The sequence below is a fragment of the Podarcis vaucheri genome (assembly GCF_965113315.1).
Source record: "Podarcis vaucheri genome assembly, chromosome: 1".
Lineage (NCBI taxonomy): Eukaryota > Metazoa > Chordata > Lepidosauria > Squamata > Lacertidae > Podarcis > Podarcis vaucheri.
This window is the reverse complement of record NC_138759.1, coordinates 68,262,475-68,288,478: the sequence shown is the minus strand read 5'-3', so window position 1 is coordinate 68,288,478 and position 26,004 is coordinate 68,262,475. Positions and strand designations below refer to the sequence as shown.

Genomic DNA, 26,004 nt, shown 5'->3' with positions numbered 1-26,004 from the left:
CATTCCCTAGCAAAGACTCCTGTTGAGAACCTCGCAGAGCCATTGCCAATCAATGTAGCGTCTACACTGATCTTGATGGAGCAATGGTCTGACTCAGTATATGGCAGCTTCCTATGATCCTATATGTATTTCTGCAGTGTAAGAATGGGTTTACTACTTCAGCTGTCCGCACATTACAAGCTAAATATCCATGTATGTGAATGAAGATCCACATGAATTCAAGGTTATGCATGAATCAGCCCTGAGCTGGACCACACTGCAAAAGGAAAAGTGCTATTCGTTTTTCCTTTGGTGCGAAATATTTACCAGGAAGTAATCCCGGAAGGCCAGTGGGTTTTACTTCTGAGTAAACATTCTTAGGATTTTCTTTCACCATTTACTACATATTTTCTCCTTGCACATGCTTTTTGAGTGATACAAAAGCCCAATATATATTTCAGATTAAATTCTGTGTGGTAGCAGATGCTTCATTCCAATAATTTTCCGACTGCCAAAAAATGCCACAACATACATGGCATTTCAACCTTTTTATCTCAAACACACTTCACTAATTATAATGGTAGGATCCCGGATTTAATAGCTATAGACAATCAGTTTAGATTGATTTATCTCCTGCTGCTGGTGGAAACTGCTGATTGGGAATTAGCTAAATAAAAATCCCTGTCTCTCTGATCTGGATACACTGTAACTCTCTTTGAATTCACAGAGCATCTGCCTGTCTTTGAAGACCTTCTTCAAAATTTTGTGCCTTCTTTCCCTTGTGATAAATGCACATAAAAGTTAGAGAGGTGGCAACCATATGGACACTGGTTTGAAATCCTATGATACTCTCCTTATAATATCCAAACTGCATAGATACTGGGAGGAGGGTTGCAAGTGTGTCAAAAAGGAAACTCAATTAAAATTAAACACTGAACCAAAGGGAGGGGAATGGTGATCAGAGGCAACATCCACAGCACAACTAAAACAGTAGTTGTTGTAAAGGTAAAGGGACCCCTGACCATTAGGTCCAGTCGTGGCTGACTCTGGGGTTGTGGCATTCATCTCACTTTATTGGCCGAGGGAGCCAGCGTACAGCTTCCAGGTCATGTGGCCAGCATGACTAAGCTGCTTCTGGTGAACCAGAGCAGCGCACAGAAACGCTGTTTACCTTCCTGCCGGAGCGGTACCTATTTATCTACTTGCACTTTGACATGCTTTCGAACTGCTAGGTTGGCAGGAGCAGGGACCGAGCAATGGCAGCTCATCCCGTCACAGGGATTCGAACCGCCAACCTTCTGATCAGCAAGTCCTAGCCTCTGTGGTTTAACCCACAGCGCCAACCACGTCCCTAGTAGTTGTTGTAGTCTGCAGCAATTATTCAAATCTGCACCACATCACTTAGAGATGCCTATATGTTAAATGATGCACATTTAAGCTGAATATATGATACACTTCAGTTGCATATAGTAATGTGGATGTGATACACAACACTGTTTTTGCTGCTGTGGTTAAGCAATCACAAACACATAATGCCGGAGTGTGGGAAGACGGATACACTTCTAGAAAATATAAATAAATCTGTGCTCCTCAGTTAAAGTCTGAGGATTTCCAGCTGTCAAACAAAAAAAAACCCCATATTTACTACAAACACATAAAACATAAGTTAGCTGGATTGTTAGACGTATTTCAGCAGATGCATACACATGACTATTTTCTGTATATAAAAAGTGCGGTTATGAAATAAAATGTTGCATTGCAAAAAGGGCATTGCCCTGACATTAGAATCCCTGTAAAAGTTTGGTAGTCTCAAAGGAATTCCTGCAGTCCAGGACACAAAGAGCCAAATATGACTGGGATGCTAAACTGTCCTACTTTGATGCCGGAGTGAAGGAAACAAGGCAGGATCAGACTAGCAAGACTGCTGTCCTAATCCCTTACCTGTGGGTAAATTCAACTGAATTGAATTGGACTACTGGCAATTCCAGTATATTTGTACAGCCTGTTCTTCCTAAGTGCAGAATGCCCCTATTGAAATTCATTTTACTAGTTGGGGCCCAGTTTTCTAATCTGTTAAAGTCATCTTGAATCCTGATTCTGTCTTTTGTGACATGGATTATATGGCAACCCCTCCAATTCTGGGCTGTGCAAGGAGTTAGGCTATCTAAAACATTGCCTGTCGAGCAGCGAAGAGCTCTGGACTTGTTTATTTCGTTAAGCAAAGCAGCAGAAGCTTTTCTTAAAAATGAAAGTTTCATTTAAGCTTTTTAAAAGAATCCTGCATCACTCTGCTTTAATCCCCATCCCATAGCTCTACAAAACAGCTCTTCAGCCGGTGTTCTAGAAAGTGTCATGTTATAAAGCCTTTGTTTGGAGGCCTCTAGTCACTTGGAGAACACAGACAAAGTCTGTAAATCCTATCAGAAAGCACTGGAAACTGAGGCTGGTGAGAAGCTGCAAAGCTTTTAAACATCTGCAAGCAAAAATACACACTGCTCAATCATCTCTTTATTATTGTAAGGTAAAAAAAAGAACAAGAGTCGAAGTTCTGCACTTCCCGCCCAGCAAAAGATAACCTCCCACTCTGCTTCAGAGGATTATGGACCTATTTGTCTGCAATTTGGCAGGCGTAATCCTGACTGGAGCAGCTTCTATCCTGGTACATTTCACTCACTTTGGCTAAAAGGGAGAAAAGTTATAGCCATGTGTAGATGGCCCATTAGAGTGAATGGGGAAGCACGGCACTTCTTTTCACCCAGAGTATCTCCGGGACTGAGAATTACAGACTGAAGTGGAGCATGCAAAGAGTTACACACAAAATGATCAGAAAGGATCAAAAGTGCCTAGGGGAATCTTTGGGAATCTTCTGTGTACCCCTAGTATCTGGTGGTTAGAGCCAAAGTATTTAAACCTGTTCTGGTCTTTGTTGTCCTTTTTTGTTGACTGTTATTATTATGATTGGTTTTAGCATTTCTATTGTGTTTCTGAGTCACTTTAAGTCATTTTTAATGGCTCGATAAATAAAAAATCATAGTCACAGTCATTATAGCTCAGCCTGCGGTCTGATTCAAAATGAATTATGGAAAAACTGCCTAAAATCTAGTGTGCAAACCCCGCAAAATTGCTTTAAAATACCTTAACTCTATTCTTCTAAAATGTACTTCACTCTCCTCATTGCATCCGACATATGGATAAGCTCATTTGTCTTATATGATTATATGTTGTGCACTTGAAAGACTTCAGAACCCGATGTGTTAAATGACATGCGTTTAACTGGACATTTACCTTGAAACGAATGAGCATTAATTCACCAACTAAATGCATCAGTTTGCTGAAGCCCCATGGGCTTTGCTTAAACAGGCAGAACCCCTGGCCTGTGGAGTGACTGTTCTAATGCTAATTACTGTCAATCAGTGCCTGATTGTTGAGTTCAGGTGTAAATTGCCATCAAATTACTTAGCTTTTGTGAAAAAGTGATTTGCATGGTGTTGCTAAACATTGCAAATCAGATAGATTTATCTGTCTGCATGAGAGCGGGAACAACCTCCCTATTATGTGCTAGAGGGCTGTGGAGCTTGGTGCTCTAAGCTAATAGAGGGAGGCAGGTGCCTGTGGCTATCCTTTGTATCACAATAAGGCCTTAACTACGATATATATCAGAGATGGGGAACTGGTGCGCTATGATCCTTATCTTTCACATTCTCCACAAGCCAAGTATGACAGGCGGATGGGGCTGCCCACTTTTCAGTCACCTGGCGTCGCAATGACCTGTGTGCTGTTTGAAACCAACCTGTGGAGGGAAAGGCACAACCTGCAAAATGGAAATGGTCACACCTTGTGAAATGATGTACATAGCATGGCCAAAGGTCACTAGTGGAAACCTGCACAAGGACTTTCCCTAGTGCAACAGGGCTTTCTCCTCCCACGGTCCCACCCCACCCCCCAAATTGCCTCAGTGGAGACAGGAGAACAGCGTGGATGGGAGATCATTCTGTCAGGCTTGTGCTGACACAGTGATCCCCTCACTGCTACCTTGAATTTATCCTATAGTCTACAATAACTGAAGGACACCATTTTGGCTACCACTGGTTTAACATATTGTTGTGATTCTATGTTTAACTTCACAACAGTGGCTGGGTGATATCCCACTGTCATCTTCCTGAAGTCTATTTGTTTCGACGTTTCTACTTTATGACTAGCAATAGATGTTACATATTTTAGTAATTTGGATGAGCTTTAGGGGGGTAAAAAAGATAAAAAGGTAAAGGACTCCTGGACAGTTACCGTTAAGTCCAGTTGAATTTGACTATGGAGTGTGGCGCTCATCTTGCTTTCAGGCCAAGGGAGCCGGCATTTGTTCACAGATAGCTTTTCCAGGTCATGTGGCCAGCATGACTAAGCTGCTTCTGGCACAACGGGACACCGTGACAGAAGCAAGGGAATGCCATTTATCTTCCTGCCACAGCGATGCCTATATACTACCGCTGATACATTTGGAAACTGCTAGGTTGGCAGGAGATGGGACAAAGCAACAGGCTGCATATAGATTTAGTCAGTGCTTTTTTCTAAAATAAAATAAAATAGGGGTACTCTCATTTTTCTACTCATATTGAAATACTGCCCCTCAATGAAGCCAAACTTAGATTCACAAAATGTTTAGGGGTATGCGTAGCCCCAGAAAAAAGCACTGGGTTTAGTCATAGTTAGAGTAGACCCCATAAAATCAAGAGAAATTAAGTTAGCAATGAGTGACTTGATTCCCATTTATTTCAATGGGTTTACTCTAAGCAAGACTAAGTCTGGAACCAACTCACTCAGTTGCATTCATCTTATCACTGACTCTATACAAGTCAGCTTGGAATGTTCATAAATTGGGGGGGGGGTTGGAACCATAGCACAGAGTTATACAACGGGAAAGGAACTGGTCAAAAGGAAGAACACCAAAACATTCAGTTAAAAAGCAAACTTTCAAACTGGAAAGAGTAGCCAGTGCAGTGCCTCAAAGATGAGTCGTAGGACGTGCTGATCAATATTTCATTAGAGACACTGAGGAGTGAAATAGGAGCAAGCTGATAACATCTACTGATTACATCAAGATAGGAGACTTTGTTAACACATGCAAGGATTAGGACATTTTGCAGGACAAACTGAGTAACTTCATGGTCCCTCCAAATAGGAACAGAATCAAACACAATTGTAATATGACCTATCTGTGTGTGTTTTGTGTATATACACACAGACACATATAAACACACACAAAACATGATCACTTAACAGCTGAGATCACAGAGAGAGCATAATACACTAGTCACAGAGGATCACAGAGTGACCATAAGCCAGTAATATAATCACTTGACTATAACTCAGTTGCATTTCCCAGAGGGTCAGATAAGTAACCAATCATCTAATTCAATCTGAGATATCACTGGGATCTCTGAGCATGTCTGCAAAATCTTTCCATTTTGCCTCCCAAAGAGATTTTTTTTTTTTAAAATTGCTGATTTCTAATGGTGCCCATCTGTAATGCCTACAGCTGGGGAAAATAACAGACAGAGAGAAAATCCTTCTTAATCCTAAATAGGATGGTTGTTATTCAGTAACTTATCCAAAGCCTTGCCTAGGAGTTTGTTACAGTGCTGTAAAAATAAATACATTGCAGCTCAGGTGAGCTCCTGAAGCAACTGTGTTGGGGTTGGCTGCTGCATTCGGGGAAATATAGGACCTCTGGCTTGAGGTTTATTAAGAGGGTTGAGAGATCTTCAGGGTAGAGAGGAGCTCAAAAAGGAAGGATTTTTTTCTTTATTTGAAAGATTCTGGATTAAAAACTCCTAAAGCAAAACTATTGCTGTTATGCCTCCAGGAACGATTATTAGACTGGATCTCTGGCTTGAACCAATCTGACCTACGTTGGTACAGGATCATGGTTACAAGCCTTCTTATAGCGATCCAATTTCAAACTCATCAAAATGATGGCGCTTCTTTTCACAAGGAGACTAAATATTAGATTTCCACTCATGCAGTGAAGCTTCCCCCTTCCCCACATACCCCCATCAATCTGCTTTGGAGATCCCCCAGTGCTCTGGAGCAGGTGTTGAGAAGTGGTGGTTGGGGGCTGCAAGAGGCACTGGCAGGAGAGGAAAGGGAATTTCTATTGCACACGTGTATGTCTGTTGTGCGAATGCAACTACAGCACTGAATGCAGCTTCATCTTTCCAATTCTCTTTGAGCTTCATCTTAAGCAAAGAGCCTTTAATCCTGTGACAACGATGGCACTGGTAGAAAGGAGAAAGCTAATGAAGAAGTCAACTTCTTTTTTTCAGCCTCTGCAAAGTCTACACAGATGCTTGAACAGCTGGGCTATTTAAAAGATCAAGACCTCCTTGATTTATGATTAATGATGGCTGACCAGATCTGCTGAGTTACTGAACATGTAAAACCAAATCAGCAAGAAAAAGCCTTTGGAGGCTCAAATGGACTCCATAGACCAGACCCAAGCCAGTCATCTAATACAGAAGTGCTAAGACTCCAACTTGATGAGGATATAAAATTATCAGAACACTTGAAAAATTGCTAGATTTGCAGGCTTTCTCATCATATTAACCTATTTATGCATTAAAAATAAGGTGGAAACATTAATTTGAGTTCTATCTTTGAGGATTTGTAATCACGTATAAAGAATCATAAATTAAAATGAATAGGATATTTTCTGATCTTCCCCTTGTCATTTTTTTCTGTAGGTCTCCTACACTGCTAGCTTGGCTGCATACAGATTATTTTAAGCAGTTTCATGGATACACTTTGGTTGTGTAGCATTTCAAAAGAAAGCACTGGTACCTTTTATAGAATTAATATTTTTAATCATTTGTTTCAGCAGCTCTTGTGTTTTTCTGGCATTAATACCTTGCTATTTTAAAACAGAAAGAAAATGCTTTCATTTTGATGATCATCCAACTTGTAAGTCAATAAAGTCAACAATGATTCTAAACTCCACTGAAAATAGACCTGAGCTGAAATTAAGGAACATTATATGAAAGACTTTACCTCCATGAAATACACAACCCATTTCACTGATTAGATGGGAAGGCTGCGAAATGAGGCAAAGATGATGGGAAGCATGGCTTTCAGTCTTATTTGGCCTTGCGATAAGGATGTAGTTCAGTGGTGATATTCTCCATAGGTATGTTCACCTCGTGAATCGCCTTCATATAAGAAGCAAGATGCAAGGCCTTTGCTCTCTCCCACTTCTATGTGTGTGCATGCATGAAAACTGCTTAAGAGGAAATGCTGTACAATTGTAGCATTGAATAATAATAATAATAATAATAATAATAATAATAATAATAATAAAGTGCCAGCTTTTAATTTTGAAATGTTATACATTTCAAAATAGTTCAAGTTTGAATCTTTCCTTAAAGCAAACAGATGATGCCACAGCCACTCAGAAGGCTCAAAGGAGCAGCCCTGGCCTTTGCATGCAAATACACATTGCACATCAATACCAGCAGCATAAAAAGCTCCAATGGAACAGGCTGCAGGGTTGGCCCTGCCAGTAGGTAGTGTGAGGCAACTGCCTCAAGAGGGCCAGCCCTCTCCTCTGTTGTGTGTACGCCATGCAGCCTATCCTTCACCCTGCAGCGCTCACATGGGTTTGACACACGACAATATCCCATTGCCAGTGTTTAATAACTTCAACTGGTAGTCTGGTCAGCATCTGCACACGGAGTGTAGGGTGCTAGTTTGCTCTTTGCCTCAGGCAGCAAAATGTCTCAAGTCAGCCCTGAGCAGCCTTGCAAGTGATAGTTAAAGAGGCTATTTGCAGGATGACACCTTCTTCATCCATGTCTTGCTTCAGATCTCACATACCTCCCACCTCTACTGGAAGAATTGTGTGTGATTCTAAACAGATATTTACCTCTAGACGTCTCACTGGTTAGCACCTTTTCACTCACTGGGATAATTTTAGAACCTCACTTTCCATGAGGTGAGTGCAACTCATGTTCCCCCTTCACATAAGGATCCAGATGCCAGATCCTTCGCTTTCTCCTGCTTCTACATTCAGCAAGCACACTTTCCTTCTGAATGCTCTTTTTACAAATGTATGAAAGTTGGTTAGGAGAGTAAAGTGAAATGCTGGATAAATGCAACATTGCCCTATACAGTAGTACCTGGGTTACAAACACCTCGGGTTACAAACACTTTGGGTTACAGACTCTGCTAACCTGGAAGTAGTACTTTGGGTTAAGAACTTTACCTCAGGATGAGAACAGAAATCGCGCAGCGGCAGTGGGAGGCCCCATTAGCTAAAGTGGTACCTCAGGTTAAGAACGAACCTCCGGAATGAATTACCATATTTTTCACTCCACAAGACACACTTTTTTCCTCCTAAAAAGTAAGGGGAAATGTCTTTGCGACTTATGGAGTGAATGTGTGGTCAATCGCTGGCTCCCTTTCTGGCCCTGCCCCCTTGCCCAGGCTTCCATTGTTGAATGTTCTGCAGATGGAGGTTGTTTGTTTCCCCAGCGACATGTGACTGGGTGATTAGATTATCTGTCTGGAAACTGTAGAAACAGCTCCCTTTCCTTTCTTAAAGAAGCTGCAGAACTGTGAGTTGAACCCCATAAAAACAGGATTTTTCCCCTTTGCAAAAGAAGCTGCACAACTTTGAGCTGATCCCCCCCAAAATGGGGCTTTCCCTCTTTCCTCCTCTAAAAACTAGTTGCATCTTATGGTCAGGAGCGAGAAATACCGTAAGTTCATAACCAGAGGTACCACTGTATAACAACAATGACTTTAGTTGACATTTCAAAGTTTCAAAGCATTCTACATTAAAAATATATGTCAAACTTTAGTTTGAATCTGTATTTAAAGCAACATTCCCCGAAAACACCCCTGTATGGCACTATGCAAGGAATGAGTTGCGCTTTGCACCAATGCTGGAATAGCTGAACCTATGAGGTGCCACCTCAGCTCTGCACGGCTGTGTCAAACTTGAGGCACTCAGTATGCCAGTTCAACAGAAGTGGCTCAAACCTTTGCTTGCACTGCTGCAGCAAAACCTGCCCATGGGAGTTGGGCAGCTTGGAAGCTTTGTTTTGTTTTTTTTTAAAAAAAAAACCTGTACAAAAGCCGCTTGCAAAATAGTGGCATCACCTCATGACTACAGGCCTGGCATAATCCTAATGCAGCATTTATGAACTCTCGTTTTTCACCCAGCTAGTGGCACACAGGGCAACTATAACGCAAAGCTACACATTAGTGAAGCTGATACTTGAATCTTTAATGAACGCAGGCATTACAGGCAGGTGTTAGCTCTACAAAGAGCACTTAATAGAGTGTTTGCAGGTGGAAGGACAATGAGTTCTCTTTCATGCCAAAAAAATATGAATTTAGCTATTCAAAAACTTTTGAAATATTCATCTGCCAATTAAAATGCTGATTTCAGCTTCTAAGCGGTATAATAAAACTAATTAAATAGCTTAATAATTATCCCTCCGCTGAGATCCATGAGGCGTTTGCCGATATTTAGAAAATTCAATTTTCTGCCAACTCTCATCAACAGTTCAAAATTCTTGCCTACTTCTGCAAAGTGAAGGGATGTTTTTACTTGGGTTTTTTTAAAAAAAACAACTTGCTGTTCTGATGCTGAAAAAGTTAGGCCTGGAGTCCAGGTCCTTGTAAAAACCTCTTTTTCTTGTCAGTGCTGAAAAGTTAATTGGAAATTAGCTACAATAGGACATTAATGGTGGGAATGCGCCCAACTGTGGAAAGAAGAAAATAACCCCCTTTTTATCGTAAAGGAGAAATTATAATTAAGTTACAGGAAATGATCCACACTAATTTGTACTTGCTAACATTTGTGTGATGACCTACTTCAAAACTTTTTCTAGTCTTCCTAAACTGGCCTGTTAAATTCACAATTTAATATTGCTGTTTCATACAATTTCCATGTTGTTCTTTGTCTTTTGCCACGCGTTAGAACTAAATCACTCAGTATATTAAAAATGGTATTGCTGAACTTACTTTGGGACATGAGACTGTCAGGTTGCCATACACCAAGCTGGACCATATTTTCCAATATTTTCCAGCCCTACCTCAGTACCGAATTGGTGGCACATGCCCTTCTGGCTTGCACTCTTTATAAAGACTTGAGGAATGAGATTATCACCCCTCTTTTATTGTCCATTCTGGGTTGCCCAACCACCGCCACAGTGTCCTTTCTCTTGGCAGATCAAGATGAGCAAGTGACAGCAAAGGTTACAAGGTTTTTAGCTGGGGCAATCAGAATAAGATCCACTATTTGACTATTGATTCAACACCCTAAAAAGTATTTTATATAATTGACTTTTTATTTCTATTCTTTGTATATTGTATTGTTGTTTTTATTGCTATAATAAAGCAATAAAGATTCATTCATTCATTCATTTCCAGCCCTAACTGGAGATGGCAGGGATTGAACCTGGGACCTTTGATCTGCAAGGTAGCTGCACTATTTCAGGGCTTGGGGAGACGGAAAACATTCCTGTTTTCCTGAAGAAACTGCCCAAAAGAGAGAAGGAGGTGTCGCTACTGTGAGCAAGCAGGTGAGAGGCAGGGAGGTGGCCTGGCACCCAGGTACAAATCTGCCCCCTCTAGAGCGCCAGCCCTTCTGCTGCTGCACTTAATAAGGGCAGACTAAGAAGGTATTAGAAACCAAAATCTGCACCCCTACGTCAAGTTTCCTCTCATATACAGTCATATATACAGTTGCGTTCACTTCATGTTGCGGAATTTCGGGTTGTGAACATGGTAAACCCGGAAGGGTTTACTTCCGAGTTTCACCGCATGTGCATGCACAGAAGTGATCTACTTACGGACTTTTCAGGGTGTGAACAGCACCCTGAAACAGATCACGTTCATAAGTAGAGGTACCACTGTACTACATAATGTGAATTACAGTTTATTTCTCTTCTTGATGTCATTAGACTGGGCAGAACATAAGGGAGGTTTGGTGGCATGTTACAGAGAGGGAGGGGCAGGTGTGACATAGGACTGCCCTTTCACATGTCAGGCCCATATGTTTTTATGTGCAATTCTAATCTTACATACATATATAGGCTGCAGATATGAAAAACCAAAGAGTCCATCAAAATAGATTGAAGGCAGGAACATCAGCATGTTCAATACACTCCATGTGTTTCTAAATTCTGTATTAGCAGAAAAGGAGCTTACAAACAGGGGACAATGAGTTTATTTTCACTGTCAGTTTCCTTGTGGCTCTCCAGAAAGTGTTTGATATGTTTTTTCTAAAATGCTTAAGCCCATGTCACAGAATGGTAAACCTGTAAGAATACTAAATCTGCAAGAATAAATCCTATTCTAGTTTGGCAAACTCCATATTATTAATAGTGGATAATATTGTTATCAAGCAGTGTGTGCTTATTTTTCCGCTTAAACATCCTCAGCTGAAAGTTTCAGCAAAAATTAAGCTGCATGACTCAGTACAGATGTCTGTGAAGTATGAAAATGATCTGGGTTTAAGAAAAACAAAACCACCCCAGGCACAATAAAAGTTAAGATTATGTATTTTTTAGGATCACAACTGCTGGATTGATTGCACAAGTTATAAACTCTTCAACTCTTCAATGAGCAAACAAGATGAAAATGGACAAAGAGGAATTTATGTTGCCCCACACATTCTCTAAATGATAGAGTTGAGCCTTGACACTTCACTTATTAGTCGGGGTCACGGAGGGGGCGAGGTAGAGAATTCATCAATATGACAATATGGCGTGCTCAGGGAGGAAGTGAGGGAACCTGCAGGACCATCTGCTTGCTGGATGCCAGGGTGGACCTAAGGGCACTCTTCCATTAGCAGAAAGCCTCTTAGGTAAAGGTAAAGGGACCCCTGATCATTAGGTCCAGTCGTGGCCAACTCTGGGGTTGTGGCGCTCATCTCACTTTATTGGCTGAGGGAGCCGGCGTACAGCTTCTGGGTCATGTGGCCAGCATGACTAAACCACTTCTGGCGAACCAGAGCAGTGCACGGAAACGCTGTTTACCTTCTGCCGGAGCGGTACCTATTTAACTACCTGCACTTCGTGCTTTCAAACTGCTGGGTTGGCAGGAGCAGGGACTGAGCAACAGGAACTCACCCCGTCGCGGGGATTCAAACCGCCGACCTTCTGACCGGCAAGTCCTAGGCTCTGTGGTTTAACCCACAGCTCCACCTGCGTCCCTAGAAAGCCTCTTACCTCCTCAGAAATGCTGCTTACAGCTTTGCAAAGAGAAAATGCTGCTTCCAGCTTTGCATGAGAAAAGTTATCCCAAATTCAGAAAAGTTTCTCAATTTGGGCCAGCCAAATTGTGTAACAGGTTACACAAGGTCATTCCCAAGACACTTGTATGGCCCACTGGATTTATACACTCTATTTTCCGTATTGATATTCTGAAGCACAAATCGATGATACATTGCAAGAAAACTTCTGTAAGCTCTTGCATAACTGGTTAAGGAACATGAACCAGAAGGTAGGAATAAATGGACAGTTTCCCCAATGGACAGATGTAGAAAGTGAAGCCCACAAGGAACCTGTGTTTTTTAAACTTCTTCATTCATGATTTAGAGTTAGGAGTAGGTAGAAAGGCAGTAAAGTCTGCTGGAGATATCAGTTGTTCAAGGTGGTTAAAACAAAAAGGGATTGCAAGGAGCTCAAAGGATTTCTCCAAACCAGGTGAATGGGCAGTAAAATGTCAAATACAATTCAGTGTAAGAAAGTGTTAAGTTGGGGCACATAAATCCTAATTTCACATATATATTCATGCAGTCTGAACTGGAAGCTGTTGACCAATTGAATGAAATGCTGAGGAAATTCCTACAGGTAGAAAACTCCCAAGTTCAGAGGAGGTTGACAAGAGCAGCAGTGATCTCACTAAGTCAGTGTAATTGATAAATATAATCTTTCTAGAAGTACAGATGCAAAAACAAGATTCCTTCCTAACTTGAACTTGCTGTTTTTTATTTGCTTTTTAGTTCATGAACCATTAGGAAACATGAAAGTCATGTGATTAATGATTTCTTGGAAAACTCAAGGGCTTCAGGACAAAGCAGACCAGACTGCAGTTTGCTAAAGCACATTTCAAAGACAGAACTGCCACCCCATGCATAATTATTTAGGCATAAACCCCAGTGAACTAAGTGGGACCTACTTCCAAGTGATGATGACTAGATTCAAACAACATAGCTATCAAAATACCACCAAATTAAAATAATATCTGCTAGTCTGGAAAAAGGAATGTGGACAAAAAGAGACCAAGTGCTGGACAAAATAAACATTGCAAAAATATTTGGAGCTGACTATATTTGTTATGAATAGCTGCATACCAGCATCAACTTCCGATTTCTTGCACCTTGTCTGTCAAATTATTTTAAGATTTCAATCCTATGCATACTTAACTTGGAAGTAAGTTCCATTGACTTCAATGGGGCTTACTTCCAAGTAAACATGCCCAAGATTGAACTATAAGTGTATAAATCCACTGAACTTAACAGCCAACTTAACAGCACATGCCAAAATCTTTTCCCGTAGAAATCTGATCTTTAGCTGGAGTTGCAAAGCTTATCCCATGCCTGCAACTACAGAGATATTGATATCAACACAAATAGATTATGTTGTTTTGTACAGTATCCATCCTGCTGTGAAATAACCAGACAGACAGACTCTCTGAAGGTGAGGTTCAAGAGCCAGCTACTCACCTGAAAAGTCCCTGCGTGGTCTTCTTCTTTCTCTCCCTCTTTGCCCTCTTTCAAAGCAATCAGTGTGAATCCACGAAAATAAGCTGGAGTGGCAGCGGAAAGTGTTACTGGGGGCGAAAAGGCAGGAAAATAAGACTTTTAAAATGAGTTTGTTTCTACAGAGCTTTTAAACCACATACTTTAGACAGTACTGGTTCCGGATTCCTTTATTTTTTTACAGTGGGTGGTGGCAGGCTTCAGTCATGGCACTGTCAGTCGGGTCCCTTCACCTGAAGGAAATAGGGCATGCAAACAGTGAATTCTCTTAGCCATGATCTTCTTGGATATTCTGTGGAAAGTGGAAATGGTAGGGTTATTTGAGGCCCCTCTGCTGGACTTGGAGCCCTGGAAAATGTTCACATCTACCACCTTGATCTTGGCAAACACTGAGCTAACTTTTTACTAACGTTAGAAGACCAGCCACCATTTCTTAATAATGCTTTTATATATGCATATTACATACCTTACAGTGTTTCAAAATACTTTATGTACATTATTTTTTGGAATCTTTACAAGAACACCATAAAGTCAATCAACGCTATTATCCCTATAACTCAGATGGGGGCTGTGGCAGCTGAGAGTGGCTGTCCAAAGGCCACTTGGCAATTTCACAGAAGAAGCAATGTTTAAAGTGCTAACTTCCTGGTTGGCGCTGATCTCCCACAGTGGGCTGGAAGTGGAATTAAAACTGTGGTTCCATACAGCAGTTAATGCAGCTCTCTTGTTCCCTGTAAGAATCCTACATTGCTGCAAAGCAATCATACTAAAGAGTGAATCCACTGTTCATGCACAAGGCTTCACGTTCTAGAAAGTATGCTTAACTTGCAGTTTTATCTCTGTTCTTTTAACTAGCCCAGCAACACAACCTGCTGAACTTGAGCTGTTGTACAACACCAACAGCATTTTATTTAAAATTTGTATTTGGAATTAAGTGTCCAGTTAGTGCCCATGGGTTTCTCTCTCCCCTCCCCCACAAATGCCAGTTGCATGAGAAGGGTTTTCTTTAGGACCTCAGGAGGAGATGAAAGCAGATAGCTCAGCTGGTAGAGCATGAGACTCGTAACCTCAGGCTTGTAGGTTTGAGACCCGCATTGGGTGAAAGATTCCTGCATTGCTGGGGTTTGGACTAGATGATCTTCATGGTCTCTTCCAACTCTACAATTCTGTGGTTCAAGTGCTCTCTCTGTGTGTGCTCTGATCCTGTTAATTACTAGCCTCAGCCTTCCACAAACATTTTGCTATTTTCATTAAAACAAACCATGCATGTTAAATGCAAAGGTGCATTTGCATTAAATGTTGCACGTAGTTTGGTTGTGGTGTGCCAGAGATCCCTACTGGAGAATGAAGAGCCCTTTTCTACCAAACTTGACTTTTGGTCAAATTGTTCTTATTATTTTTAGTAACACTTTGTGCAGAATCCTGCTTTATTTCTATGTAGTCTTATCTGGCAGTGAGAGTTTCCAAATAAGTAGATTCTCAATAAATGTATATACTTGTATTGATAGTTCTGGTTTTGATTCCTCTCCAAATGATTCCTTCCATTGATTTTGTTTTTCATTGCTACAAGAGATCAGAATCAATATTTCCAGACAGCTGTCTACTTTGACCTCTTTCCTTAGTTTCAGCCACTTCAGAAACTACAGATGATTTTGTTTTTAGGGGGATTTATTTCCTTTTCCTTTCATTAAAAGTATAAAAAGACTTCACTTTAGAACAAAATAACATAGTGGCAGCTTCCACACTTTCTCATGCTTACAAATAAGCCCAGCTGAGGATGTCATGGTGCTTTCAGAAAGGATAGTCACCCAGGAAGTGCAGACCATGGGGGAGATGAAAGAAAGGTCACTCACAAACACCCCATGGTCACCTTGAAACCGAGGCAAGCTCAGCAAAAAACCTACCCCTCATCTATGAAAAATTTACTGATTTTTTTTTTCTTTCTCCTTTGATAATTTCCACGTGCAGTTCCTTTTCTCATTGACAGAATGGTTGGAAAAAGCACGTGGGGGGAAAAATCACCACATAAAAGTAATGTAGAGTAGACCCATTAAAATCAATGAGCTTGACTAAGTTATGCCCATTAATTTCAATAGGTCTATTCTGAGCAAATCTTAGTGGAATATCACTCCTGAAAACAAGTACAATCTCAGTAGAAGCTAAACTCAGCAAACAGAATTAGTATGTTATGGCAGTGGTTCATTAGGTCAATATCCATTTCCACCCCTTCTTGTATAAATCCCTTTAGTTAGTAGGATTCACATTTGTTCCTCCTACAGAGAAATGTGATGGGATCACAGCTACACAGATAAATGCTTAATTCCCTTCCTTTATACAACAAAGCCACAGTAGCACTGACTAATGCAAAGCTAGGCAAAATGTCAAAAGTGCATTGCCGAAGGGAATGGATCTCTCTCCCCATATTTTTTTCTACTCTGTACTAAACAATGTACTTCAGTTTTCATACTGCTTTGTCAGAAGAGACCACAATAAACCAAAATGTCACATCAAATTGTCAAAGAGGAATTGTTTGTTGGTTACTTTTTAGGCAGGGGAGGACCCACTTTGAAATAAAACTAAAACACTTTCTATGGACAAAATTACTTGCGAATTCCCTGCAGATTGATTGCATAACGCTTAACTAAACTGGTTGCAGATCACAGTTAATTCTATTAAAAAGAATGTATACAGAATTCAAACCAGTGTTCAACACTCTGATGGAACTAGTGTATTATTCCAGTTTAATATAAACCAATAAAAGGGACTCTTCAGTACAATCTATTTTTTTCTGCTTATGGGAATAATTTTGTGTTCTCATTTTAGCATTCTCTTTCACGAGTAGGTGAGCATCTAGTGCTCATGATTTATATGGCAAGGCTCCTAATTTTATCACATCGTGGAAGTCAGTGCTACAGCCGTCCAGAGTCATTTGACTACACGAGTCTCCTGGTTATTAGCCCCCCATCCCATTTCCCCAGTTCTCCTGGTTATAGGGCAAAATCTGAATACATGAATACTAAAATCAAACAAATACTCCCAGTGTATTCATACTTAAAAGTTTCTGCATTTGATAGTAATGCTGTGTTCTTTTTAAATGGCAGACTCACAATTACAAACTAGCAATTATTATTTCCATCCATGTACTCATGTACAATATCATGCCAGTATGTAATCAAGAGAAAAGTGCATTGCAACTGATACAGCACCCAAATTGGGGAAAATTTGCCAACTATTATTTCTAGTAGGGTTTCTACAATAGCCTCTATCTCATGGCCCCCAACCCCACATTATAACTCCAAGCAATTAGGCCAATTGGTGCTTTTCCCTAGGAGAGGTCCCATCTTAATCATTTCAGTGGAACTTACTCCCAACCAAGTATGCATAGGATTGCAGCCTAAGCCATACACAACCCATCAGCCCTGCATGATGGTTTGACCAGTGCTCAGCAAGGCAACCCTCCTGGTTTCCCCCACCCAAGCCCCTTGTGAACTGCACATCTAAATTAATGTTCTGTGTCTGTCTTGGTGACTTACAAATTTATGCATGTAAAGTAAAATGTGTCAAACCTTCCAGATCATGTATTTTATTTATTGTACTCATTTCTTGCTCTTCCTTTAGAGAAAGGCTATCATGAGAAACCCAGTTCTCTGATCTCCCATTCAGGGGTTCAGAAAAGGTAAGCAATGTGTAGAACTGGGGCCAAATTTATATCTGATGATCCGAACCAGGGTGTGAAACAAATCCAAGCAAAACAAAATCCAATCACAAAGACAGCCAAGTGACCCCTTTTGTTAGGACCAGCATGCTTTCTATATGCAAGGTTCATCATGTGATATGTAGACAACTCTTTGTCAGGCTGGACATTCCAGTATACCTGGCAGAATGTCTCCACCCCCATGGCTCAGCCCAGATACTGAGGTCCTCCTCTGATGGTCTTCTGCTGGTTCCTTCACTGCGAGAAGCGAAGTTACACAGAACCAGGAAGAGGGACTTCTTGGTAGTGGCACCCTCCCTGTGGAACACCCTCCCTTCAGATGTCAAAGAGATAAAGAACCACACAACTTTTAGAAGACATCTGAAGGCTGGGAAGTTTTTAATGCTTTATGTTTTTATATATGCTGTAACCTGCCTAGAGTGGCTGGACAAACCCAGCCAGATGGGTGGGGTATAAATATTTATTATTAGACAAATAGTAAAAGAGGAAAAATAGATGGTGAATTTTGGAAGATTCAAGACAGACAAAATATAATACATCTTCACACACTGCACAGTTAAACTGGGGAACTGGGGAGTTTGCTACCACAAGGTATGGTAATGGCTACCAACTTGGATGGCTTTAAAATATTAGACAAATTCATGGAGGATAAGGTTCTTCCATAACTCTTAGCCACAATGACTATGTTCTACCTCCACTGTTGAAGTATGCCTCTGAATACCAGTTGCTGGAAACAGAAGGTGCGGAGAGTTCTGACATGTTTTGGTTCTGCTTATGGTCTTCCCATGGGCATCAGGTTTGCCACAATGAGCAGAGAGGCTTAGGTAGTCCTTTGGCCGGATCCAGCAGGGCTCTTTTCATGCTAAGATATTTCTGACCCCACCCCGGCCAAAGCCCCAAGCTTATCTAAGCACTGAGTTTTTAAAATCTGAAATTGAAAGTACTTTCAGACGTAAGGATGTATCCAATGGTTTCTGAACATAAAGCTGCTGAATCAAAGGGATTTTCATACATGCTCCTCTCCATTAAAGCTCCCTACCCACCTTTGATAGTGACATCAACAGTTGTGGATGGTTATTCAAAATGTTGTGCCTTCTTACACAGCCACTGTTAGCTGGCTGCTTTTCTGTGATGCTATCTCACATACCTAAAGGTGGGGCTATGTGTCAATGACGCTATGTAACCCTGTGGATGCAGCAAATGGCGAGTATTTTTCTCCTTCAACACTCTCCCTTCCAAGAAGCCTCTATTTGCAGAGAGACCTATGCCATTAAGCCCACCAATGTAGATTGATTAACCCCATTGTAACCCTTAGCAGCATTAGATCACACCATAGGAAGGAGGCCCCCACACAATTGTTGCTGCTTATGAAAGGGCCCTCAGGCACAGTCCCATGTCTATTAAAGGGGTGGGAGTCAGGATGAACTATTAGTGGGCCTCTCTCTGCTTCGGTTTCAGAATTGCTGCTCACAGTTCTAGAAAATCAAAACTCCCACAGGTATTTAATCTTTTAAAAATTATATACCGATTTTCATTTGTAGCAAAATGCCAAAGTAGTTTTTAATATATTAAAATAATATAAAATCCATTAAAACTGATGACTCAAACACAGCACAGTAACTAGGACACTGGGCATCAGGAAACACTTGGTTTTCACTTGATGGAAACACCTATCTTTGGAGCCATCTTAATCTCAGTAGGAAGAGCATATTATGGTGGGTGCCACACATAAGAGTGTAATACTACTTTCCTGCCCTTTGCCCCAACACTGATGGGATGGTACCGGGGTGCAGAAACTGTGGCTCTCCAGAAGTTGTTGGACTCCAATTCCCATCAGTCCCTGTTCAATAGCAATGCTGGCTGAGCTGATAGGAGTAGATAAATTCATGGAAAACAAGGATATCAATGGCTACAAGTCATAAGGGCTATATATTACCTCCACCATCAGAGGCAGTATGTCACTGAATACCAGATCATGAACAAGAGAGTGCTTTTGCTTATGAATTGGCCACTGTGGGTGACATGATGCTGGACTAGATAGGCCTTTGCTCTGATCCTGTGAGATTATTCTTTGTTACTGTCTTTACAGTCAAACCTTGGTTCTCAAACGGCTTAGTTGACAAACAAATTGCCTCCCAAACACCGAAAACCCGGTTTTCGAACTTTTTTTGGAAGCCAAACATCAGACGTGGCTTCTGCTTGAGTGCAGGAAGCTCCTGCAGCCAATCAGAAGCTGCGCCTTGGTTTTCGAACGGTTTCAGGAGTCGAACGGACTTCCAGAATGGATTACGTTCGAGAACCAAAGTACCACTGTATATGCAAATTTGGCAGCTCTGTGAGACAGGACTAGAACAGAAAGCTTGTAAAAAAGCAAAGCTCAGGAATTGTTTATTACAGGTACTTATGTATCTTTTAGTTTCAGGAGGAGAGGGTTCAATCTGCAGCCATATTTTAATGCTTTTTACCTACAATCATAAAATGAAAAATGTTTTTCTAAACTATTGCTAAGAGTGTCAAAGTTTTAGCAGGCAGAGTGTTAGGAAAACACCTACACTCATGATGCTAAAAGGAAAATCAAAAGAGCTGGCAACGACTTCCTCTGCCACTTAACTGAAAGAATTGAGAGAGCTACCTTGGATACAGCAGGCAAGAGGATAACGGGGACCCAAATGTAGACTTCACAGCACAATCATATGCATATTTAATTTGCTTGAGCATAAGTCCCACTGTGTTCAGTTGCACCTACTCCCAGTTACATGTACATAACACTGCAGCCTTAGACTTTTGTCATGCTTCAGGCAAAGGAAGACCTGGGAGGTTGAGGAACAGGCAGAGAAGGAACTTTCCTACCTTACCCTCCTCATGCTCTCAGCTGAAGACAACTCTTTTAGGCTTATCTCATCTCTCCTATTGCTTCTGGAACAATGCAATCACTACAGATACCACATAAAGCACATATAGGCACTGCATTTAAATAGTAGTTTAAATGGCTATCCACACCCCACCCTGGAATCCCAGGGAGTGTATTTTGGTGAGAATGCTAAAATAAATCAAGTACACTGACAGGAAGGAGGCTTTTCTCATCTGCACAAAATTATTTCAGTGGCCCTTTACATATTGCCTCCAAAGAAGAAGTGTAAGAGAGGGAGAACAAACTGGATGGGACTCAGTGTTGCCTAAAATGTGCACCCACTGATTATATGAATAATTGCTTTGCTTTTGGTTTAAAAAAAAAAATGAGGTGCTGATATACTGATAAAAGTGTCATGGGTGCCAACAGAAAATGTCTGCCATGGGCAGCAAAGAAAAAGGTCATGGTACTCTGTACTGGTGGGTACTGTTACAGAAAAAGCCATATGCATAGGTGCAAATTTAGAAACGAGTATAACTTAAATAGAAATACAATACATATAAGGATAGTAGGGAAGGCTAGATAAGACATGTGCCTGCTTAGTCTGCTGTCCAGATGCTAACTGTTGATGGGCAATTCCTAGGCCCTCTCTGCTCTCCCCCGTTTAATGGTTCTTTATCTTTAAGCCCTTCAAATCAAGGAGTGTCCTCTGTAAAGTAGGACATATGGCCACCTTCCTCAGAAAGGACAAAAGGCACCACAGAACACTGACAGTTGTTTTGCAAGCTGCACCTTTCCACATGTGGCCATGTTTTCTACCCTCCACGTGACAGAATCCCTTTTGAGCCCATGAATGCAAACAAGGCAGCACAGATTATCAACATGTCCTGAACACCTGCTAGTAAAGAGAGAAATGTGTGGTGAACTCTTCCAAGGAAAAATTTCCAGACACATCCTGCCCCGTGGAGACCAAACTATTGGCCAAAGGGGAAATCAGTTGTGTGAAGCATCTGCTAGGCGGGAAAACAACTTGTCCCAAGTTCCAGGCCATCCCGTGATATTTTGCTGCCTGAGGTGGAGCAGCAAATGGTGCCCTCCACCAAGACAAGGTGGACCCAAGGCACAAAATCCCACAAGCACCTCTTCATCTCCCTGGCAGCACATATCCAGCAACAATCAATTAAATAACCAACAAGTCATCTGCCTGAAGTGGCCACCTCCCTCTGCCAGCTCTGCCATGTGTTGATTCCTCTCCCTGCAAAAGTGTGAATCTTCTTCCCATGGTTAAAAACCACTTCACACCCTGTGCTCATCCAAAGAGAAGTAGCAGTTGTGAACAGGAAAATCATGCTTGCTCTTTCTGTTTGAGGAACAGCTCCAGGTGGCAAAGCCTTCTACCAGAAACCCCACACAGTGACAAAAACACATAAGAAATAGACTAAGGATTTGGCACCAGGAGGTTCCCCCCCTCCCCCACTAATGCTCTCAGTCCCTGTTAACATCATTTGCTGAATCTTTGGCTATAACTCAGCTGTCTTTCTCAGCATCTTCTGCCCAGTATTTCTTGCTTCCTGGTAATTTATAGGCAACAAAGCCTCAGTTTGTCCTTAATTAATCAGCTTTGCCTCTTACACAGATTTTGTTCAGATAAGACAGATATTTTCTAAGATCACTGTTATTACTTTTTAAAAAAACCAAACAACTAAGCCTAGGAAAGATTTTCCCCCCAGACTGTGTGATGTCATTTCATGTTGCATGAGAGAGACTTGTTAAATTCTTGTGACAGTTAATAAAAATAAAGCTAAGTGACAACATTAAACTGCTGTAGGAAACATAAAGTTATACTTACAACATTTTCTCATGCTCCTCCCATCTGGCTAAGTTTTAGGAGGATCTGGAAGAATTTAGCTTTGAAAACTACAAGTAATGTGTGCTAAATTTCCAGTGTCACATCCTCTAATGAGCCAGAGATCAGAATCCGAAAACTTTTACCACTCGTAAATGTGTGTGCAAATGATTATTTGATTGCATTCTGCTGGCAAAAACTTCATATTTCCTCCAAGTTTGTTCTGGAGGTTTATTTGAAAGTCTATTTTCCCCTCCAGATCCAAGAAACAAAAAACCCTTCTTGGCAACTAAAAACAATACTCTGTAGAACTTTTCACTGCGAGTAATTTTCAAACCTTTGCAAGAATATTTCCAGGCCATTAAGAAACCAAATAGGCAGATGCCAAGTTGACTTGGCACAGAAAAGAGTTGCAAACTCAAAGTTTAGCTGGTCACCTGTTCATGGAGAATAATTTAGGGTATGGTGGTTGTTTTACATGTAGATTCAGCTTTATTTCTTTCATTCAACCCATTTTCCTTCCAACTGTTAAAAAAAAACCCCACCATACCCCAAATATTCACAAGTGGATAACATTCCCTTTCCTAAGAATATAATCCTGTCTTGGTTTGCCTCATGGGAGAAGAAGGATGCTCTTTCACTTACTTTAGCTAAAGGTTGTGGGGGTGAGGGAAGATGCCTACTTCAAAAGTTGGGGCTACCACAAGGTAATTAGGTTAATGAGTTTGCAATGTTAATGAGATCTGACACTTTTGCTCAAGGGCGCATTCAAGGTGGGCTTAAATATTTTCCCAAAATATTTTAAAATAATAATCATGGGGGGGGTGAAGTGCCCTGCTAGGGAAGTTAGATATTATTATCTTAACAATCATCTGCTGTCCAAGCTGAAAACGTGATTTGTAGATACTTCCCCTATTATAAGGAGACACTCTGATTCTGAGAAAACTATAGGAAACCTCTGAGCAACATTTTGTAGAATATTCACCCTCAGGACACTTGCTGCCAGGGGTAGGTGCAACTCTTTTTCCTTCATCCATTTGCCATTCTTTTTTACTTCTTGGATGTTTTCAGTGCCAGGGCTCATCCTGAGTGCTCCTGAGGGCATGCAGAGTGCTTTCGCAGGGCAGGAATTACAAGTAGCATAAAAGCCAAGTAGTTAGCCTGGGACCTAAGTGAAAACTGTGAGGAAAGCTGGTGCCTTTCCTTGGCCCATCTGCTCTCTAGTCCTGTTCCTTTTCCTGTCTCACAGCAAGACCACTAGCAGCCTATTAAGTATCTTCTGCCAAGTGAAATAATTTCCAGGCGCAACGCTGGAAAAGTGCAAGGGGCAATTAAGGTAAAAAGAGCAAGTCTGGGTGCTGCGTCGTAGAACAGGGCTTCCTTTTACCCCCGTTAGCAAGCATTAAGGGGGTGGGGAGGGAGAGAGAGCAACACACACAAACTCGATTTAAAAAACAGAACAAGTGTTGCTCCTTATTTGCGTAGCAAAGCAACCCACCCCCCTAACCAGCGTCGTGCATCGCAGCAAGTTGCCTCCGTCCAGAGAGGAAGACCTCTCCCTCCCCCCCCGCCCACCATCCCGGTTAGTTGCCCGACACTTGCTGCGCCCTTTGGAAGCGGCCAGCCCCACTCACCTCTGTAACTGTTTCCGGGCTTGTAGAAATCCGGATCGCCTTCCACGCGGAGGCTAAATTCATTATATCCCTCTCGCCTCGTGCCTTGGGCTCGCAGGATCCGGCTGCAGTAGCCTTCGGATTTGGGGGCTCTCTCTAAGGTCTCGTCGGCGAAGGAAGCGAATGTCACCAAGGGGAAAGCGCACGCCAGCAGCGGCAAGGCTCGCCAGTACCCGGGAGACTGGCGAGGGGCTGCAGGATCAAGCCCCATCCTGGGGCGCTCTCAAACCCCGACGACGGCAGCAACTTTGCGGGAGGTGGCGGGGAGGGGAGCAGACTCGACAAAGAGGCAATGGTCAGATCTGGCTGGGGCGGCGAGAGAGAAATAAAAATCGCAGCATGGGCAGCTTGGAAGCGAGGGCAAGGGAAAGATCCCCCCTCCCCTCCGCGCGCTCTCTTCCCCTCTTCTTGTCTCCGGAGAAAGCCAAGCCAGGAACTAAGCAACGCAGCAGCCCGAGATGGGTGCCCGACCCCCCGGCTGCTCCCCCGGTGCGCGGAGGAAAAGCGAGGGAAGGGAGGGAAGCGGCTCGATCTCAAGGATCACCTTAGCCGATGCGAAGGAGAGCAGGAGGAGGAGGAGGACTGATCTTGCCCAGATCCGAAGTGAAGTGCTGTTTTGTTTCAGACCTTGTGATTAGCAGCTCGGCGATGTTTACTTAGGCAGCCGAGCTCTCTTCGCAGGGGTCGGCGAAATAGTGGAGCAAGGGTGCGTGGGTGGCTGCGCGGCGCCGGCGCCAAGACACGTGTGTGTGTGTGTGTGTGTGTGTGGTGGGGAGTGTTCCCCACTGGGCGGATCGAACGGGAGGTGCTTTGGCAACCGATCACCGAAATCCGTGCCCCAGTCTATAGAAACTCCGCGGGTGAGAAGGGACACGGAGGCGGAATGCCCACCTTAAAAAGCCTCCCCCGGGGCAGAGGACCCCTGAGGTAGAGGGACACGTGTCAAAGCTGCCCTTACCTCCCAGCCTCCCGCAAGGCTTGAAGTTTCCGAAGGGCAAACTTTGGCAGCATCACGAAGAATTTGTTATTTGAAGGATTTATCATTATTTATTAAATTTCTAGAGCGCCCTTCATTCGAAGACCGCAGGGCGGTTTATAAAACCGCACAAAGCTAAAGAGATGCCCCCAAAGCAAATAAAAGAAGAAAAAGAAGAAGATGTGTTGCACAGCAGCCCGATCCTATAGGTGGTTACTCGAAAGAAAGCACTACTGACAAATTGCCTGGTTATCCGAGGGTGAAGGGAAGTATAGAAATTTAATAAATAAAGAATAAATAAATAAATACATTCAGTGACACTTACTTGGAAATAAAAATGTTATAGAATAAGGCAGGTGGTTTCTGACTGTCTGGTGGATGGAGTCAGTGGTGCCCTTGGGATCCCACTTAAGGCGAACTGGCAGGAGGGTTAATAATAATAATAATAATAATAATAATAATAATAATAATAATAATAATAATAATTTATTACTTCTACCCTGCCCATCTAGCTAGGTTTCCCCAGCCACACTGGGTGGCTCCCAACAGAATATTAAAAACACAATAAAACATCAATCATTAAAAACTTTCCTAAACAGGGCTGCCTTCAGATGTCTTCTAAAAGTCAGATAATTGTTTATTACCTTGATATGTTCCTTGTTTACTTCCTTGACATGTTGCCTTGCTACATGTTGACACAAGCCAAATAATGGACATTGCCATCTCAAGGTGGTCTCCACAATATCATTAATTCCAGAGTCTTCAACTACCAAACTGCACCACTGGATGGAGTCTTTGGAGGCAGGAGAGCTGCTAGTTTTGGTGGATAGTGCAGTTGAGGCGGGAAGGTTTGAAGGCTTGGGTGTACCAGCAGGGGACCTGGCTGATTAGAGGGCAGGAAACAACACAATAATGAACTGCAACTCCCTCGGGTACAAAGCAGGTTTCCTACACCAAAACACCTGGTTATGGATCCAAGGCAAGAATATTGACCAGAAAGGTAAAATACCTGATGGTAGGTCTGGAGTGAATAACTGCTAGGTCTGGAGTGGAGAAACTATTTCAGCCCAAGGGCCACATTCCCTTGTCAGGAACCTTCCGAGGGCCACATGGGTGGGCAGGACCAGGTGGGGACAGAAGCCAAAGCAGGTGAAGCAACAGTTGTGACTCTTACCTATGCAGAGTAAGGGCTCGTCCAC

At 42.1% G+C, this 26,004-nt stretch overlaps 1 protein-coding gene across 1 annotated transcript in view; it reads right to left on the bottom strand.

Annotated features, from left to right (window-relative positions):
* Positions 1–24,588, bottom strand: part of SPON1 (spondin 1) — a 280,598-nt gene extending 256,010 nt beyond the window's left edge. The window contains exons 1-2 of the mRNA XM_082214277.1: positions 23,791–24,588; positions 13,709–13,815 (exon numbers count right to left, since the gene is read on the bottom strand). Coding sequence (XP_082070403.1) covers positions 13,709–13,815; positions 23,791–24,040 — 357 coding nt within the window. The 5' untranslated portion in view covers positions 24,041–24,588. The remainder of the gene's footprint in view (positions 1–13,708; positions 13,816–23,790) is intronic.
* Between the last annotated feature and the right edge of the window lie 1,416 nt (positions 24,589–26,004).